The sequence below is a fragment of the Leptonychotes weddellii genome, chromosome 5, assembly GCF_054177405.1.
Source record: "Leptonychotes weddellii isolate Sample4059 chromosome 5, ASM5417740v2, whole genome shotgun sequence".
Taxonomy (NCBI): domain Eukaryota; kingdom Metazoa; phylum Chordata; class Mammalia; order Carnivora; family Phocidae; genus Leptonychotes; species Leptonychotes weddellii.
The window spans coordinates 21,146,743-21,165,137 of NC_138373.1; the positions used below are offsets into that span (position 1 = coordinate 21,146,743).

Consider the following 18,395-nt stretch of genomic DNA (forward strand, 5'->3'; position numbering starts at 1 on the left):
TTGTGTTCCCTCTCTGGCTGTCTTTCTCTCTGTCAAATAAATAAAACCTTTAAAAAAAAAAAAAAACAGAAAACCTGAAATAAAGAATCCATGATATACACATGCACATGCATGTACACACAGATGTAAGGGGAAACCCACCTTTATTTTGTTTGCCTATTGTAAACCTGCGGGATGTGGACTTCCTGATGCTTTGTCTAAGAATCCTTGTTCTCTTGTGATGCTTCACTTCAGTCGTGGTGGTGTGATGACTCGTTCGGCTGAGTGACTGACAGAGAATTCATGGAGTGGGAACCAGGGGCCCACAGTTGGAGCTTTGTGACCTGAGCTAACTCATTTTGCCTCCTGAGAACTTGGGGTTTTTTTCTTTGTGTTTTTTGGTTTTTTATTTGGTAATTTGGCTACTAAATAATCCTTAAGATCCCTCCCAGTTCTAAAATCTTATAATGTTAACCTTTCTTTTAAAAAAAAAAACATTGAGGGGTGCCTGGGTGGCTCAGTTGGTTAAGCATCCGATTCTTGCTTTCGGCTCTGGTCATGATCTCAGTGTTGTGGGATCAAGCCCTGCTTCGGGCTCCCCACTCAGTGGGAAGTCTGCTGGAGATTTTCTTGCCCTCTCCCTCTGCCCCTCCCTACCGCTCTCGCTCTCTCTCTCTCCCCCTCCATTTCTCCCTCTCTCTCCAAAATAAATAAATAAATCTTAAGTAAATAAATAAACATTGAGATATAATTCCTATACCATTAATACTCACCTTTTTAAGTTGCATTTCAGAGAGCTGTTTAGTACAGTCACGGAGGTGTATACGTATCACAACTAATCCTAGATGATTTTTGTCACCCCACAAAAAAACCTAGATCTGTGAGTAGTCACTCCTCATTACTCCGCCTCCCCAGCCCTTGGCAACCACTAACTCACTTTCTGCTTCTATGGATTTTCCTTTTCTGCACATTTCATGTAAATGGAATCATAGAGCAGGTGGCATTTTATGTCTGGCTTTCTTTGTCTTTATGGCTGAATAATATTCCGTTGTATTAATTTTGTCTTTGAATGAAAAATAAGGGACAAAACATGCACCATCTCCTTTTCCCGAGCTCACTACCCAGCTGTAATCTCTGTTGCCATTCCTCATCCTTAAACTCTTGCCTTAAACTCCACCCCATCTCCAAGTTTCACTTTATCCCTGACTACCCCTGCCTCATCTCTGAGCTACCGTACATCCCAAACCTCACCCCATCCCTGACCTTCTCCCACCCCTCATGCCTTATTTCTTCCCCAAACTTGCCCTAACCCCCTTCCCAGCTGTCACTCAACCCCTGGGCTTCATCCTTTCCTCCATTTCTCCATCCATCCTTGATCTGTGGGTGTGAAGTTACCCACTGCATATTATCTCTTGGGAATTTGTTTAAAACCCAAACAAAGCTTGATTTTTTTTTTTTAAGATCACAAATCACATCAAAACCATAGCCCCGAAAGTCCGTGCACGCCTCCCTGCTGCCACTCGGTGGTTAGAGCCACCCTCCCGTGCTGAACTCCAGGAGGGGGCACCATCCTGGGAGGACGTGGAGGGGCAGGAAGAGCCTCTCCCAGCTTCCTCTATGAAGTGAGTGCCGGGTGCGTGGGGCACCAGGCACTCATCCCTCTACCCCCTCCCCGTGCTGCCCGCAGGATGAATGTGAGGGGGACCTGGCAGAGGCCATGCCAGCGCTGGAGGCCGCGCTGTCTGCACTGGACACCCTGAACCCAGCAGACATCTCGCTGGTGAAGTCCATGCAGAACCCACCCGGCCCTGTCAAGCTGGTCATGGAGAGCATCTGCGTCATGAAAGGGCTGAAACCAGAGAGGAAGCCAGACTCCAGCGGCAGTGGTAACCCCCGTCGCCCCCCCTCACTCCCCCTCAGTGGCCTTCACAGGCTGCTCTTCCCTGGCAGGAGGGGTACCGCGCCCCTCACCCACGTGCCCCAAGCTCGTGCATGCTTATCTGCACAGCCCTCTCCTGTGCCTTCACCTTCCTCACTCAATCAGTCAGGGAAAAGACAGGCATCTTTAGGTGAGGCTGAGCTTAGTCAAGGCCCCTGCCTCTGCAAATCATTACAAAAATGAAGGTCATGGGGGGCACCTGGGTGGCTCAGCTGGTTAAACATCTGCCTTCCTTCAGCTCAGGTCATGATCTCATTGTCCCGCATCAGGCTCCCTGCTCAGCGGGAGAGTCTGCTTCTTCCTCTCCCTCTGCCACTCTCTCTCTCAAATAAATAAAGTCTTTAAAAAAAATGAAGGTCATGGGTACGAAAGGACTGACAGAGTAGTGAGTGGTTGCGGGGAAGAGAAACAAAGAGCTAGAGAAAGATAAACAGAGAGAAACTGACGGATAACCAGAGAAGGAAAGACAGAGAATGAGACAGAACTGCAGAGAGATGGAAAGATCAGACAGCTGGAGGGGCACACAAAGATATAATGAACTGAGCAAGAAGTCAGGAGGGAGGGAGGCAGACAGAGGGAACAGAAGAGCTGGAAATGGAGACTTAGGGGCAAAGAGATGGGGCACAGGGAGGCAGAGACTGAGGGGAGGAAGACAAGGAATCAGATTTAGAAACAGGGAGAAAGGATTAGGACAGGGAGGAACACTCCTATAATTGAACCTAGAAGCATTAATAGGTAGAGTATTCGTTCTCCTTAAAATCTGAATGAGATGTAGGACTTTGTATTATTAATAGCAGTGTCTTAGAACTGAACAAGGACTTTAAAAACCAGCCTCACTAATATTCCCTGCCTTTTGAATGCTCCTGTCCTGGGAACAGTCCTGCTATTCCTCTGAAATGCTCAGAAACCCTGATCCCTCATTCAGAAACCTCGGGCTTCTGCTTCCCATTGGCTGGCATTTCCTCTTCCGGGATGGTTGTCAGGCCAAAAACCACATGAAGAAGATGCAGAGGTGACCAGGAATGGACAAGCAGGAAGTGGACTTCACAGGAGAATCCCTTAGGGAAGCAGCTGAGTAAGGATGAGCCAGCCCAGCACTTCTCCACCCTGACTGCACCCTAGAATCACCCACAGAGTGTAAAGAATGCTGAAGCCCATGCCTTCACTTCCAGACACTCTTAATCCATTGGTCTTGGGCACAGCCTGAGCTGTATTTTTTTTAAGCTCCCAAATGATCTAAGGTGCAGCCGGGTTGGAGAAGGGCTAAGATACGCAAAACATGGCCAAGGTCACAAAAGTTCATCCTCTTCTTGGATCATTGATGATCTGCAAATGGACCACCATTCACCTTTTTTATTTTAAAATTGAAGCAAATGGTGTATGTTATTCATTGATCCTGCAGAATTTTAGCCAGAACATGAAGGTGGAACAAAAGAGCAATTGAATTCATTACTTTCGAATGTAAATGAAGCAGATAATTTTCCTAAATGCAGACAAAAACCTTCATGGGAAATATTTGTTTGGTTACTGTGCTTGCGTTAGAAACAGGACACATCTAGGGGCGCCTGGGTGGCTCAGTTAGTTGGGCGACTGCCTTCGGCTCAGGTCATGATCCTGGAGTCCCGGGATCAAGTCCCGCATCGGGCTCCCTGCTCGGCAGGGGGTCTGCTTCTCCCTCTGACCCTCCTCCCTCTCATGTTCTCTGTCTCTCATTCTCTCTCTCTCAAATAAATAAATAAAATCTTTAAAAAAAAAGAAACAGGACACATCTGACCTATTGTACTTAATATGATTTCTCAAGTATAACTTTTTTTTAAAAGCCTGTGAGGTTGGCAAATGTTTACGTGCTGTGAGCCAAAAGGGCTTCCAACTCATTTCCAGCATGTGAACAAAAGGGGTGTAGCCCCGGGATGGGATCGAGGCTCACTCAATCATTAGTCAGCAGGATGGGTGCTGGGGAGAATGAGGGCCCTGCTTTGTTACTGGGTAGGCCAAGGACGGCCTTTTGTATAGTTACAAGCCTACATGCTGCTTCCCCACCCTTGCTCTTTCTCTTGAGACTGCCTCACTCACAAGGACTGATTGAGTACCATCCAGCCCACCTCCCAGACTTGAAAAGGAATATTCAAAACACATACCCGTGGCTCCTTTGCCTTCTCTATGACTGGGACAAGGGGCAACATTCATTCGATAAATATTTATTGATAATTGAGTATCAGGCACTATGCCAGATTGTAGTAAACACAGCAGAAGCCAAAAAAAAAGGTTGCATAAACAGGCTGCATAAACACTGTAAAGGGAATGGACATTCTAGCAGCTGAGATGCAAGAAAATGCTGTGGGAGGGATAGAGTGGCCCAGCTTAGTAATGGAAATCTAGGGAGACCTCTCAGTGGAAGTGACTTTTATTTATTTTTTTAAAGATTTATTTATTTTATTTATTAGAAAGAGAGTGGGAGGTGCAGAGGGAGAGGGAGAGAGAAAATCTCAAGCAGACTCCCTGCTGAGTGTGGAGCCCAACGCAGGGCTCCATCTCACAGCCCATGAGATCATGACCCATGAGATCATGCCCTGAGCCGAAACCAAGAGTCAGAGGCTCAACCAACTGAGCCACCCAGGCACCGGGGCAGTGACTTTTAATTTTTTTTTTTTTAAAGATTTTTATTTATTTATTTGAGACAGAGAGAATGAGAGAGACAGAGGGCACATGAGAGGGGGGAGGGTCAGAGGGAGAAGCAGGCTCTCTGCCGAGCAAGGAGCCCGATGCGGGACTCGATCCTGGGACTCCAGGATCATGACCTGAGCCGAAGGCAGTCGCTTAACCAACTGAGCCACCCAGGCGCCCCCGGGGAAGTGACTTTTAAAAGAGCTGAAGTCTGGTTAGGAGCCAGCTAGATGCCATTTACAGGCTAGGTGAAGGGCTCACAGTAGGGAAGCACTTAAGATCATTGAGGAGTTGAAGGAAGGTTCTTTCTGACTGAAGCCTAAGGAACAAGGCAGAGATGAGGTGGATGAGTTCCGTGGGCCTCCTGGACCACTGTGAGAAGCTTAGATTTTTCTTTATTTTATTTAGATTTTTTATTTCTAGAGCAATTTTAAGGTCACAGCAAAATTGAGAGAAGGGTACAGATTTCTCATATATTCCTAATCCACACACATGCATATCATCTCCCATTATTGTACCAAAGTGGAACATTTTTTAAAATTGATGAACCTACATTGACACATCATTATCACCCTGAGTCCATAGTGTATATTAGAGCTCACCCTTGGTATTGCACATTCTATGGGTCTGGACAAATATATAATGACATGTATCCATCATTATGGTATCAGACAGAGTATTTTCCTGCCCAAAACATCCTTGGCAGGACCTTGGATTTTTCCCCAAATAGGAGTAACCATTGCAAGCCTTTAAGTCTCAGCCAGAATGTCTTAATAGTAGTCCAATCTCCATTTCTTGTTCTAAACAGGTAAAATGATAGAAGATTACTGGGGAGTTTCAAGGAAGATTCTTGGAGATCTGAAGTTCTTGGAGAGTCTTAAGACATATGACAAAGACAACATCCCCCCAGTGATCATGAAGCGGATCCGGGAAAGATTCATTGATCACCCAGATTTCCAGCCAGCTGTCATTAAAAATGTGTCATCTGCCTGTGAAGGTTTGTGCAAATGGGTGAGGGCCATGGAGGTGTACGATCGTGTGGCCAAAGTTGTGGCTCCCAAACGGGAGCGGCTGAGGGAGGCCGAGGCGAAGCTAGATACACAGATGCAGAAACTGAACCAGAAGCGAGCAGAACTGAAGCTGGTGGAAGACCGCCTCCAGGCCCTGAACGATGACTTTGAAGAGATGAATACCAAGAAAAAGACCTTGGAGGAAAACATTGAAACCTGCTCCCAAAAGCTGGTCAGGGCAGAAAAGCTGATCAGTGGCCTTGGCGGAGAGAAGAACAGATGGACAGAAGCCGCCCGGCAGCTGGAGATCCGGTATATTGATCTGACGGGGGATGTGCTGTTGTCCTCAGGGACTGTGGCTTACCTGGGGGCCTTTACTGTGGATTATCGGGCAAGGTGCCAGAAGCAGTGGTTGGCCCAGTGTAAAGACAAGGTCATCCCCGGCTCCAGTGACTTCAGTCTCAGCAACACGTTAGGAGATCCTGTAAAAATCCGTGCCTGGCAGATCGCTGGGCTGCCCATTGACTCTTTCTCCATTGACAATGGCATCATTGTGTCCAATTCCAGACGCTGGGCCTTAATGATTGACCCTCAGGGGCAGGCCAATAAGTGGGTCAAAAACATGGAGAAAGCAAATAAGCTGTCCATCATCAAATTCTCAGATGCCACCTATGTGAGGACACTGGAAAATGCTCTGCAGCTTGGCACTCCTGTCCTACTAGAAAATGTTGGAGAAGAGCTGGACGCCTTTATTGAGCCCATCTTGCTCAAGTCCACATTCAGGCAGCAAGGGGTTGAGTACATGAGGCTGGGTGAAAACATCATTGAATACTCCAGGGATTTTAAGTTATACATCACAACCCGTTTGAGGAACCCACATTACCTCCCTGAAGTTGCCGTGAAAGTCTGCCTCCTCAACTTCATGATCACACCCTTAGGTCTCCAAGATCAACTCCTTGGCATCGTGGCTGCCAAGGAGAAGCCAGAACTGGAAGAGAAGAAGAATGAGTTGATTGTGGAAAGTGCCAAGAACAAGAAGCAGCTAAAAGAAATTGAAGATAAGATCTTGGAGGTCCTCTCCCTGTCTGAGGGCAACATCCTCGAGGACGAGACTGCCATCAAAGTTTTGTCCTCCTCCAAAATGCTGTCCGAAGAGATCTCTGAGAAACAGGAAATTGCTTCAGTAACAGAAACACAGATCGATGAGACTCGGATGGGCTACAAGCCAGTGGCTGTCCACTCTGCCACCATCTTCTTCTGTATCTCCGACCTGGCCAACATCGAGCCCATGTACCAGTACTCCCTGACATGGTTCATAAACCTCTATGTGCATTCCCTAGCCCACAGCAGTAAAAGCGAAGAACTGGACCTTCGCATTGAGTACATCATTGAACATTTTACCCTCAGCATCTACAACAATGTCTGCCGCTCTCTGTTTGAGAAGGACAAGCTACTTTTCTCCCTCCTCCTGACCATCAGCATCATGAAAGAGAAAAAGCAAATTAATGAGGAGGTTTGGTATTTCCTTCTAACTGGAGGTGTCGCCCTGGACAACCCCTTCCCCAACCCAGCTCCTGAATGGCTGTCTGAGAAGGCATGGGCAGAAGTGGTCCATGCCTCGGCATTGCCAAAAATGAAGGGCCTCAAGGAACATTTAGAACAAAATGCCGAGGAGTGGAAGCTCATCTATGACTCCACTTGGCCCCATGAGGAGAATTTCCCTGGATCTTGGAACTTCCTTAAGGGATTGGAGAGGATGGTGGTCCTACGATGTTTGCGGCCTGACAAAATCATTCCAGCTATTCGGGAGTTCATTGCTGAACACATGGGCGATGTGTACATCGAAGCCCCTACATTTGATCTCCAAGGGTCCTACAATGATTCCAGTTGTTGTGTACCGTTGATTTTCGTGTTGTCTCCAGGTGCAGACCCAATGGCAGGTAAGGGCAGAATGTTGTATAAAGAACATAAATGGTCCAGAATGCACAGTCGGGTAACAACAGCATGTCCCTTATAGCAGGAATCTCAAACTCAGATGCTTTGAAAGCCAGACCATTAACAGGCTCAGGTGGGGCTAGAAGGGACTACTGAAGATTTCTTTTCCCACCTAAAGGAAGCAGCTGCTACTCAGTTCCCAAGCATTGTGCAGTCTGATAATGTGAGCTCAGGATGGCCAGATCGCCTGATTTTTCAAGAGAAATGAGAAATGTGGAAATCACCCATTTTTACATTTTGATAACTCATTCACATTTTTTCCTAAAAATTGTGAGGACCAGATCAGGGCTAGTTTTAAGCCTGCTGGCTGTTAGTTTATCATCTTTTTTTTTTTTTAAGATTTTATTTATTTGAAAGAGAGAGAATGAGAGACAGAGAGCATGAGAGAAAGGAGGGTCAGAGGGAGAAGCAGACTCCCTGCTAAGCAGGGAGCCCAATGTGGGACTCGATCCCGGGACTCCAGGATCATGACCTGAGCCGAAGGCAGTCGCTTAACCAACTGAGCCACCCAGGCACCCTAGTTTATCATCTTTGTCTTAAATCATTTTCTGTATTGCTTCTCCCAGTTAGGCTTTTCTTTTGATTTTTAAATTAAATTTTTTTAAATAATTAATACTGTGTATAACTGTGTATAGTTTTAAAAAAAAAAAGCAATGCAGAAAAGTACAGAACTGTGGCTCAACCAGTGCCATTTTGTCCCCTCAAGGGACATTTGGCAAAGTGGGGTAACATTTTTTTTTTTGGTCACAACTAGGGGGTGCTACTAGAATATGGTAGATTGAAGCTGAGGTTGTTGCTAACCGTCTACCCTGCACAGGACAGTCCCCCACAACAAAGGATTATCCCAAAATGGCCCCAAATGTCAGTAGTGCTGAGGTTGAGAAACCATCATGCAGGGTGAAAGGTGCATCTTCCTCCTAACCCTTCCAGAAGTAACCATCATTACCAGTTTGTGTATCTTTCCAGAAACCGATTATTGCATATTAAAAGGTATGAGTTGTTCACAGGAATAGATTAGTTTTCTGTTCTGTTGGATCTCAAAGCTTTAGTCTTCTCTGTTACTGAATGAAGAAAGAGTACCAGAAATGCAAATGACAAAGGTTGCCACCCTCCTGTGAAAGCTGGGGAGTTTGACATCTATCCCGACCCAGATACAAAGCCAGCACCCCTGCCCCGCAGAGAAAGTCAGAGGAGCCAGCTGAAATGAAGTGGTACCCTTCCCCTTTCCCATACCACAGTGTTATTGTCAAAGATCAATTCATGGCCCCTTTCTAGTAGCTTTGTTCTTTTCCCCTATGTCCTTTACATGACAGATTTAAACAAGAGAAATGAGGGGAAACCAGGAAAGGTAAAGAAGAAAAATGGAGGAAAGGTCAGAGTATGTTCTGTAAAATGATGACAGGCCGGTTACATCCAAAGCCTTATGTTGCATATTCCTATCTGTCTGTGCTAGAGGCCTGATCAGATTCAGCTTGGAGAACTTCTCAGGAGACCTCATGGCTACTGTGTCCCTCGTAGTACCTCACATTAGGAAGCACATTCTATCTGGTTGTCTTTCCTGATTAAGATTGATCAGGGGACTCAGGCATTGTCAGTGTGATCTACCTCCCCATTCCACTCCCTTGTAAAGCTCCCCATTGGCCTCACACTTAATGTGATGATGGTTCTTAATCTTGGCTGCCCATGGGAATCACCTGGGAGGGCTTTAAGAAAAATCTCCAAGTGCAGGCCATTACCTCCACCAATTAAACTAAAATCTTTGTGGAATGAGGCCCAGGCATTATGTTTTATAAGCTTTTCGGGTAATTCCAGTATGTTTTGGAAACAACCGACCTGATGATTTTTAGCAGCCTTAACAAAATTATTCCCCAAATCCCTTATTTCATTAGGGGTTGCAAAACCATATTTTAATTCTATCACTCCTTCCACATTTATTAGCTGGAACTCTTCTATAAAGAAGAATTTTCCTTTGTCATCTCTTGGTTTACTCTGACTGTGTGTAGTTCAAAAAGGACCAGCAGACGTTTGGTTCATTCCTTGATTTCTCAGCTTTTGGATTAATGAATTGGTAACCTGCAAAGTTACTTAAGCTGTTAAGATTTTCTTTGAGCCATTGTGAGCCCATAGATTTTCTTTTCTTTTTTTTTAAGATTTATTTATTTATTTGAGAGAGAGAGAGAGAGCATGGGGAGGGACAGAGGGAGAGAAGCAGACGCTGCTAAGGGCAGAGCCTGACGTGGGGCTCGATCCCACAACCCTGAGATCATGATCCAAGCAGAAATCAAGAGTTGGACACTCAAATGACTGACTGAGCCATCCAGGCACCCCGTGAGCGCATAGATTTTAACATAGTGGGTGTTTCAAACATGGTGGTGTCTTATTATTTATCATTCTTTTTGATTCTCACGTCATTCAGTCCCCGGCCTGTGGGGGCTCCTTCACGCCTAAAGTTCTCACATAACCCCAGTAGTTTTTTATAGCTTCCTTGCTGTATAGAATTACCATGTATTCCGGGCTCAGCTTGTACAGACGTTTCTTGAAGGAACTCCAGTTCTTTCGGCAGAGGCCAGGGCATTTGGAAACCACAATCTGGGTCCTACCAGATGGATCACTGATTGAAGACCTTACTGCTTACTAATTCTCTTTCTGGCTGTGTCTACCCTGTTCGTTCCATCAGTCCTTTGAGTTTTTATCTTCAATGACTGTGCTTTCCATTTCTAGAAGTTTTATTTGTTTTATTCCAAATCCATGTATTTTTTTTTTCCACAGAATTCCGAGTTTCATTATGCTTTGTGGTCCGTCTTTTAATGATTTTTAGATGTGTTTCTTTCATGGTCTTTTTCAGAGATCATATTAATCTGCTAGAGCTGCTAAAACAAATACCAAAACTCAGTGGTTTAAACAAGAGAAATTTATTTTCTCCAAATTCTGGAGATTAAAAATCCAAAATCAAGGCATCGGCAGGGTTAGTTTCTTCTGAGGCCTCTTTCCTTGTCTTGTTTTTGGCCAACTTCTCCCTGAATCTTTATATGGTTTTCTCTCTGTGAGTGTGTCTATGTCCCAGTCTCCTCGTCTTATGAGGACACCAGTGCTATTGGATTAGGACCTCACCTAATGACCTCATTTTAATTTAATTATCCCTTTCAAAACCCCATCTCTAAATAAAGCCACATTCTGAGGTTCTAGGAATTAGGGCTTCAACATATGGATTTGAAAGGGACACAATTCAGTCCATAACAGAAACTGTACGTAATCTTTGACGGTATTAATTCTTCTGAATGCTCTATGTGCTGACTATCCCTTATAGTCATATATTTCCTCATGTAGTTTGTAATTTGTTATTGTGAGTTCACAATCAGCAAGCTTGTGTTATTTCATGGGAGTCTCATAATACCTTGGGTTTTAGAAGTGCCCCAACAGAACAACTTTGCATATGCAAACCCTGATGCCCCAGGGCTTTTGCCATTCTGGATCAATTTTATGGGAAATTTCTCAATTTGGGAATCCCACCCAAAGGGTACCATAAACTCACACCATTCATCCGCACGTGGCAAAGGCTTCGTGTGTTGTTTTCTCAGTGGAGAGTTGTTTACTTTTTCTACCCAGGTGACGAGCTTCCACATTGCTTCTTGACCAGTAGCCAGTTTCTGGCCACCTTCACATGAAGATGTAGCCCTTTGAGGATCCTAACTGTATGCAAAAGTCTCAGTTCCAGCCTCCCTGTCTCTTATGAGTGCAAAAGTCATGTCTCCACAAACTCCCAATATCTAGACTGGTTAAATAAAATATGGTATATTCCAATGGTGAAATACTGAGTAATCATGAAAAAGAATAAGACTTTGCTGTCCATACAGGCATACCTTTTTTTATTGCACTCCACTTTATTGCACTTTGCAGATGCAGTGGTTTTTTTGTTGTTTTTGTTTTGTTTGTTTGTTTTACAAATTGAAGGTTTGTGGCAACCTGCATCAAGCAAGTCTATTTGTGCCTTCTTTTTTTCTTCCTTCCTTCCTTCCTCTTTCTCTTTCTTTCTTTCTTCCTTTCTCCCTCTTTCTTTCTTTCTCTTTTTTAAGATTTTATTTGTTTACTTGAGAGAGAGAGCACGAGTGGAAGGGGGACAGAGGCAGAGGGAGAAGCAGACCCCGCTGAGCAGGGAACCTGATGTGGGCTTTGATCCCAGGACTACAGGACGATGACTTGAGCTGAAGGCAGATGCTTAACTGACTGAGCCACCCAAGCGCCCCTCTTTTTTTTAAAGAGAACAAATTGGGGCACCTGGGTGGCTCAATCGGTTAAGTATCTGCCTTCAACTCAGGTCATGATCCCAGGGTCCTGGGATTGAGTCCCACATCGGGATCCTTGCTCAGCGGGGAGTCTGCTTCTCCCTCTGCCTCTGCCTCTCCCCCCCACCGCTCCCCGCTTGTTCTCTCTCTTTCTCACTCACTGTCTCTCTGACAAATAAATAAATAAAATCTTTAAAAAAAAAAATAAAGAGAACAAATCTACACCTTTATTTACTTTTCAGTCAGTTTAAATCCTTGAGGGGTATAGCATCACATGGTTCAGTGGCCAATGGCCTTGGCAGGAAAGTTGCTTCAGAATTTGGCACAAGCCATGCCACTGTTTCCATGAGCACAAGTTAATTTTCCTCACATTACTCTATTTTTGTTCGGTTTGCCACCAGGAGTCACTGTGTTGTTCTTTGCTTCGTACACGTAAGCACATCTCTTGCCTAGACAGAATTCAGTTTCATGTTGAGCATAAACACCTCCAATTTTAAGAAGAGCTGTCTGCTCCTTCTGGTTTCAAAGAAAAATAGCCTTGGACCACAGCCTTCCAGATGTATTTGTCAATTTAGGAGTCCTGTTCCCAGGGATGCCTGGGTGGCTCAGTCGGTTAAGCGTCTGCCTTTGGCTCAGGTCATGATCCCAGGCTCCTGGGATCGAGTCCCACATCGGGCTCCTTGCTGAGCAAAGAGCTTGCTTCTCCTTCTGCCTGCCTGTCTCTCTCTCTCTGATAAATAAATAAAATCTTAACAAAAAAAAAGGAGTCCTGTTCCCAGCAGGCTCCACAGGCTCCAAGGTGGTAGAAAGAGTATTGGTGCAACTTTTCAAACAACATTTGCTCACTTCATGTCTCTGGGTCACATTTGGGTAATTCTTGGCCATATTTCAAACTTTTTCATTCTTACTATGTTTGTCATGGTGATCTATGATCAGTGATTGCAACTTACTGAAAGCTCACATGATGGTTAGCATTTTTTAGCAATAAAATATTGTAAAGTTAAGGTAAATGCATTGTTTTTTAGACATAATGCTATTGCACCCTTAATGGATGACAGAATAGTATAAACATAACTTTTATATGTACTGGGAAGCCAAAAAAAATCATTTGTTCACTTTATTGCAATACTCACTTTATTGCAATACTCACTTTATTGCGGTGGTTTGGAACCAAACCCACAGTATCTCTGAGGTATGCTTGTATTGATGTGGAAAGATCTAAATGAGAGAAGCAAATGTAGTTTTCTACAATTCACATAAGTATAATAGTATATATGCATTCATTTCAATGCATAAAATATCTCTGGAAGGATTCACAAAGAGCTAGTAACTTTGGCTGCCTCTGATGAAGAGAGAAGTGAAAGAGACTTACTTGAAATTTCACTATACACATGCCTATTTTTCTAGTAAAATACATTTGTAACAACCCAGTTTCTAGTTCTTTGGTTGTGTGCTCACCTCTCTAGTTTTGAGTTCCCTCTTCATTTTTGGCACCTGGGAATTTCTCTTTCGTTCAGACTCTGAATTTTTTTCCGGTATGTGTAATTTTTTTTAATCAAGAATGTCTATGTATTCAGAACAAAAGAGGAATCAACAGTAGCTTCTTTTACCCTCTTACCAGAAATCTGAAGCTTCCGCATAGAGATGCTTTTTTTTGTAGTTGACAGGAGCCAGTGATTTTGTTGTAACCCTTCCTTCTGCATTGTTATTGTTAATATGGTCTTAGTTGGCCTGTCCTTTTTCAAAAGCCCCCTTTTCTTCCTGGTTGCAGGCCTGCTGAAGTTTGCCGACGATCTTGGCATGGGAGGTGCCAGAACACAGACCATCTCCCTTGGCCAAGGCCAAGGCTCCATTGCTGCCAAAATGATCAACACTGCCATTATAGATGGGACCTGGGTGGTGTTACAGAACTGCCACCTGGCCACGAGCTGGATGCCCATGCTGGAGAAGATCTGCGAGGAGGTGATTGTTCCTGAAAGCACTAACATAAGATTCAGGTGAGGTGCCGCCCTGCCCACCCCCCCAACAGCCTGTTTCTGGGCCCCAACCTTGAGCTCCAGACGTCATGCTGGTGGCTGGGAATGCAAAGGTGAACAAACATAGTTTTGCTTTTAAGAAGCTCTCAGGCTAACAGATGACAGACCACAGATAAGTGATGTTGACACCATGCAATATCTACCGTACTTGTTTACACAAGAACCATGGAACACAGAAAAGGGAAGGGAAAGTTGGGGAATGCCTGGAGGCCTGATAGTTGCGTGGGGTTTTGAAAGATGAATAGGAGTTTGCCAGGAAAGACATTTCAGGCAGAAGGGACAGCATCTGTAAAAGCAAAAGTGTGTATGAAGGAAACACTGAGCCATTATTCTATGACTGTGGGGTATGTGCTGTGAGACATTGTTGTGGGATGTACTATGAGATGTGTCTGGGAAGGTAGATTCAATGTCAGCAAATCTGATTTTTTAAAATTGCGTTGAGGGCACCTGGGTTGCTCAGTTGTTTAAGCAACTGCCTTCAGCTCAGGTCATGATCCTGGAATCCTGGGATCGAGTCCCTCATCGGGCTCCCTGCTCAGCGGGGCGTCTGCTTCTCACTCTGACTTTCCCTTCTCTCATGCTCTCTCTCTATCATTATCTCTCTCAATAAATAAATAAAAATCTTCTAAAATTGTGTTGAAAAAAAACCTTACCTAAAAAAATAGAGAAGAAGAAGATAGCAGGAGGGGAAGAATGAAGGGGGGGAAATCGGAGGGGGAGACGAACCATGAGAGACAATGGACTCTGAAAAACAAACTGAGGGTTCTAGAGGGGAGGGGGGTGGGAAGATGGGTAAGCCTGGTGATGGGTATTAAAGAGGGCACGTTCTGCATGGAGCACTGGGTGTTATGCACAAACAATGAATCATGGAACATTATATCAAAAACTAATGATGTAATGTATGGTGATTAACATAACAATAAAAATTTAAAAGAAAAAAGAAAAAAACCTTACCTGGAGTGTAGACACCATTGTCCATGCTGCTCTATCCTATATTTCTTGGGCTCTGCAGAATTGTAATCAATATTAGAAACATCTACTTGTTTTTTGTGAACTTTAAGCCCAACAACACTGGGCCTTGGTTTTTGCATATACAGAAGGATGAGATAAACCAGACAGACTTCAAAGCCCTTTTCAACTCAAATGTTCTCTTATTCCAGGCCAAGGGTCAGCAAACAATGGCCTGCAGACCAAATACAGCCTGCTACCTGTTTTGCTTAGCTTGTAAGCTAAGAAGAATTTTATACATTTTTAGATGGTTGGAAAAAAAAACAAAACAAGAATAATATTTCATGACACATGAAATTCAAATTTCAGTGTCCACAAATAAAGTTTTATTGAAATACAGCCATGCTTATTCATACACTGTCTATGACTGCTTTCACATTACAAACCACTATGACCGAGACCATATGGCTTGCGGAGCCTACAGTATTTACTCTTTGATCTTTTATAGGAAAAGCTTGCCAACTCCTGTCCTAGGCCACAAAGCTTGCTAGTTATTTTCATTTTAGTCATGTCTGCCCGAAAACAGGAAAGTGTTTGGTGTTTATTTACAAAGCCAGATTAGGCCATAGTTTATTGTATTCATGAAAGACTCATATAAAATTCATGGAAGATTTTAAGGGGGATCCATCAGTTTCAGGAATTCTATCTAGTTCGGGATGGTGAGTTGACTAAATACCGTCAGTGACACACTCAATGAACAAAAAATTATTCATGCCGACATTAAGGTCCTCTAGACTATGGTCCTAACCCAAAAGTCGTTACCTCAGGTGCCTCCAGGACCCAGGAATATAACATACATGAGTGAAGAGGACAGGCACAAGGGATCTAGCAGTTCCCACACTACGCTAGCAATCATCATGGGCAGTCAGCCTTGCTGTCCGACGTCAATGGAGAGATGTGGCGACGGTGGTGAACTAGAAGCCCGTGCCCTTTAGAGAAGAGCAGTGACTGCCTAATACCAAGTGACTGTTGCCATACAGGAAGGCAGGCCCCTTGTGATCGGATTTTCTGATTATTTTCAAGGGAAGGTGGGAATCTAGAGTTAAAAAAAAAAAAAAAGATTTTTAGATTTTTAAAAGTTGGCAACTACTTCAAAACTATGCTATAACATGGTGTTGGTTTGCAAGGTATGAGCTAAACACCACCTAACTGCAGCCTGAAGTCAGGCCTCAAGCTGCATGTTGATGGCCTCTTCTCTCCCTTCCTGGACTCCTGGGGTGCCAGGGATAGTATCTGACCATCACAGATGCTCAGGTAGTCTAGCGGTGGGTGGAATGTGGTGTGGCGTTTAAGAGAGGGCCTTTGTCAGTTGCTTCTAAGTATTTTGTCCTTGAAAAACCCACGTGACCTCTGCATGCCTCCATTTCCTCACTGGTACAAGGGGATAGCTAATCCCTTCACACAGCCACCCTGGATTCAAGTGAAGGAAGGACACATGTTCTCATGGGGTTTGGCATCTAGTAGTGCTTAATACACGGTGGCTATGATTTTTTGTTATTGTTTTTCTGTATAACTTATTGCATTGCTCTAACTAGTTTAGGTCTGTTGTTCTTCCAGACTCTGGTTAACCAGCTATCCATCAGAGAAATTTCCAGTTAGCATCCTCCAAAATGGGATCAAAATGACCAATGAGCCCCCCAAAGGGCTCCGGGCCAACCTTTTGCGCTCCTACCTCAATGACCCCATCTCGGACCCCCTATTCTTCCAAAGCTGCACAAAGGCAGTCATGTGGCAAAAGCTGTTATTTGGCCTTTGTTTCTTCCATGCCATTGTTCAAGAGAGGAGAAACTTCGGACCCCTAGGTAAGAGGTGATAGTGCCCCTGGGCTGCTGGGGCCCAGATCACACACAGATACAGGTATGTGTTTGAGTTTGTACTCAGAAAGGGTTGCCAGTAAAATGCTGTGTAAGTATATGCTGTGTAGTATTTGGGACAGACTTAGACTAAGCATGATTTGTTTATCTGAAATTTAAATTTCACTGACTGTCCTGTACTTTTACTTAATAAATCTGGCAGCCCCTATAACCAGGTCACTATCAATGTCAGGGAAAGAGCTGATGCTCCAAAATCAGAGGTCTCCTAATTACTGAAGTAATACGTTGATGAGAAGATTGTAGGCCCTTCCCTTTGATGGGTACTACTCCCCCAGGGAGTTGTCACCAGCTAATTTATGACATTGTAAGTAGTTCTCTACAAATGTGCATAAGAATGAAAGAAATACAACCTGGACATTTGTGCTTCTTCCTGAAAAAATAAAAATAAATTTCATTATTAATGTAACCTATCCATGGCCTAACTTAATTTAATACTTTATATTAACTTAATACTCTTGTTAGAGCAGAACATCAAATTGCTAAATACAGATTCTACATCCACTTGGTTTTAAGGTTGGGCTGCCTCTGATTTTGTTCAATAGCCTTGAAATGACCCACCTCAATGTATTTTCAGCTGTTCTTTTGGGTTAGATAAGGAGGCAAACTGTCCTCTTGGTGATTCTCTCTGAGCAACCTCTTTCCTTCTACCATCATACCATAGCTCCACAGACCACCTGACCCTTCCACTGAGGGGTGTAGGGATGAAACAGCTGGGGCGGGGGGACATCCCCCTGCATCTGAGTTTCATACACCACATTCTCGCACCACTGTTCTTCCACCCACACCAGATTTCCAAAAATCTACGTAATAGTTTGGCTTGCAACCAACTGGCCAGTTGTGTTTTGTGTGCCAGACCACGGATTTCATTATTTTGTTATATTTTTTATTTGCACATAAATGTTCGGGAGGAAATTAAATGTCTTTGTTGAACACAGATCCGACCATACCCTGCTGTCTCCCACCACGCCCAGTTAGTTCATGCATTTGTGCCCCTTTCCCAGACCCACTGGGCGTTTATCACTATACCCTTGAAAATGCAAGCAATAGTTTCTTCAAGGTTGGCTATCCCATTTTCCCATGAGCACAATGAGGGGAATTCTCAAAGCTGACTTAATTCTGTTGCCTAATCATAGATACTGCTCTCTAGCTATGCTTTAGTGTTATTTTTGGAACTCCGTGCATTACCACAGTATACCAGCCAGGGTGAATAATTCTCATTCCACAAATCCCACGATATTAACATCCACCTTAACAAATGGGGAGATCCATAAGGAAATTGATTTTAGAATGGATGTTTTCTCAGGCAGAATGGCTCCCACGTTGGCAGTAAATGTCAAGGCTAATAGTTGGCCTGGTGCTTGATATTCATGGGGCTGAAAGAGGCTCCTGATCCATAATGATGCTTAACTCTACAGCTCAATGTCTGAGTGGAAATTATGAGCTCTTGGCACTGAAGCCTCTTCCATGCTTTGTGCAGGTTGGAATATTCCTTATGAATTCAATGAATCTGACCTGAGGATTAGTATGCGGCAGATCCAGATGTTTCTGAATGACTGCAAGGAGGTGCCATTTGATGCTCTAATTTACCTAACAGGTATTTATGGGAG

General features: G+C 44.1%; 1 protein-coding gene across 1 annotated transcript in view; it reads left to right on the plus strand.

Annotated features, from left to right (window-relative positions):
* Window positions 1-18,395, plus strand: part of LOC102748709 (dynein axonemal heavy chain 3) — a 46,771-nt gene that overhangs the window by 16,044 nt on the left and 12,332 nt on the right. The window contains exons 9-13 of the mRNA XM_081819883.1: window positions 1,667-1,865; window positions 5,391-7,532; window positions 13,642-13,867; window positions 16,472-16,716; window positions 18,266-18,382. Of these exons, the coding sequence (XP_081676009.1) occupies window positions 1,667-1,865; window positions 5,391-7,532; window positions 13,642-13,867; window positions 16,472-16,716; window positions 18,266-18,382 (2,929 nt within the window). The remainder of the gene's footprint in view (window positions 1-1,666; window positions 1,866-5,390; window positions 7,533-13,641; window positions 13,868-16,471; window positions 16,717-18,265; window positions 18,383-18,395) is intronic.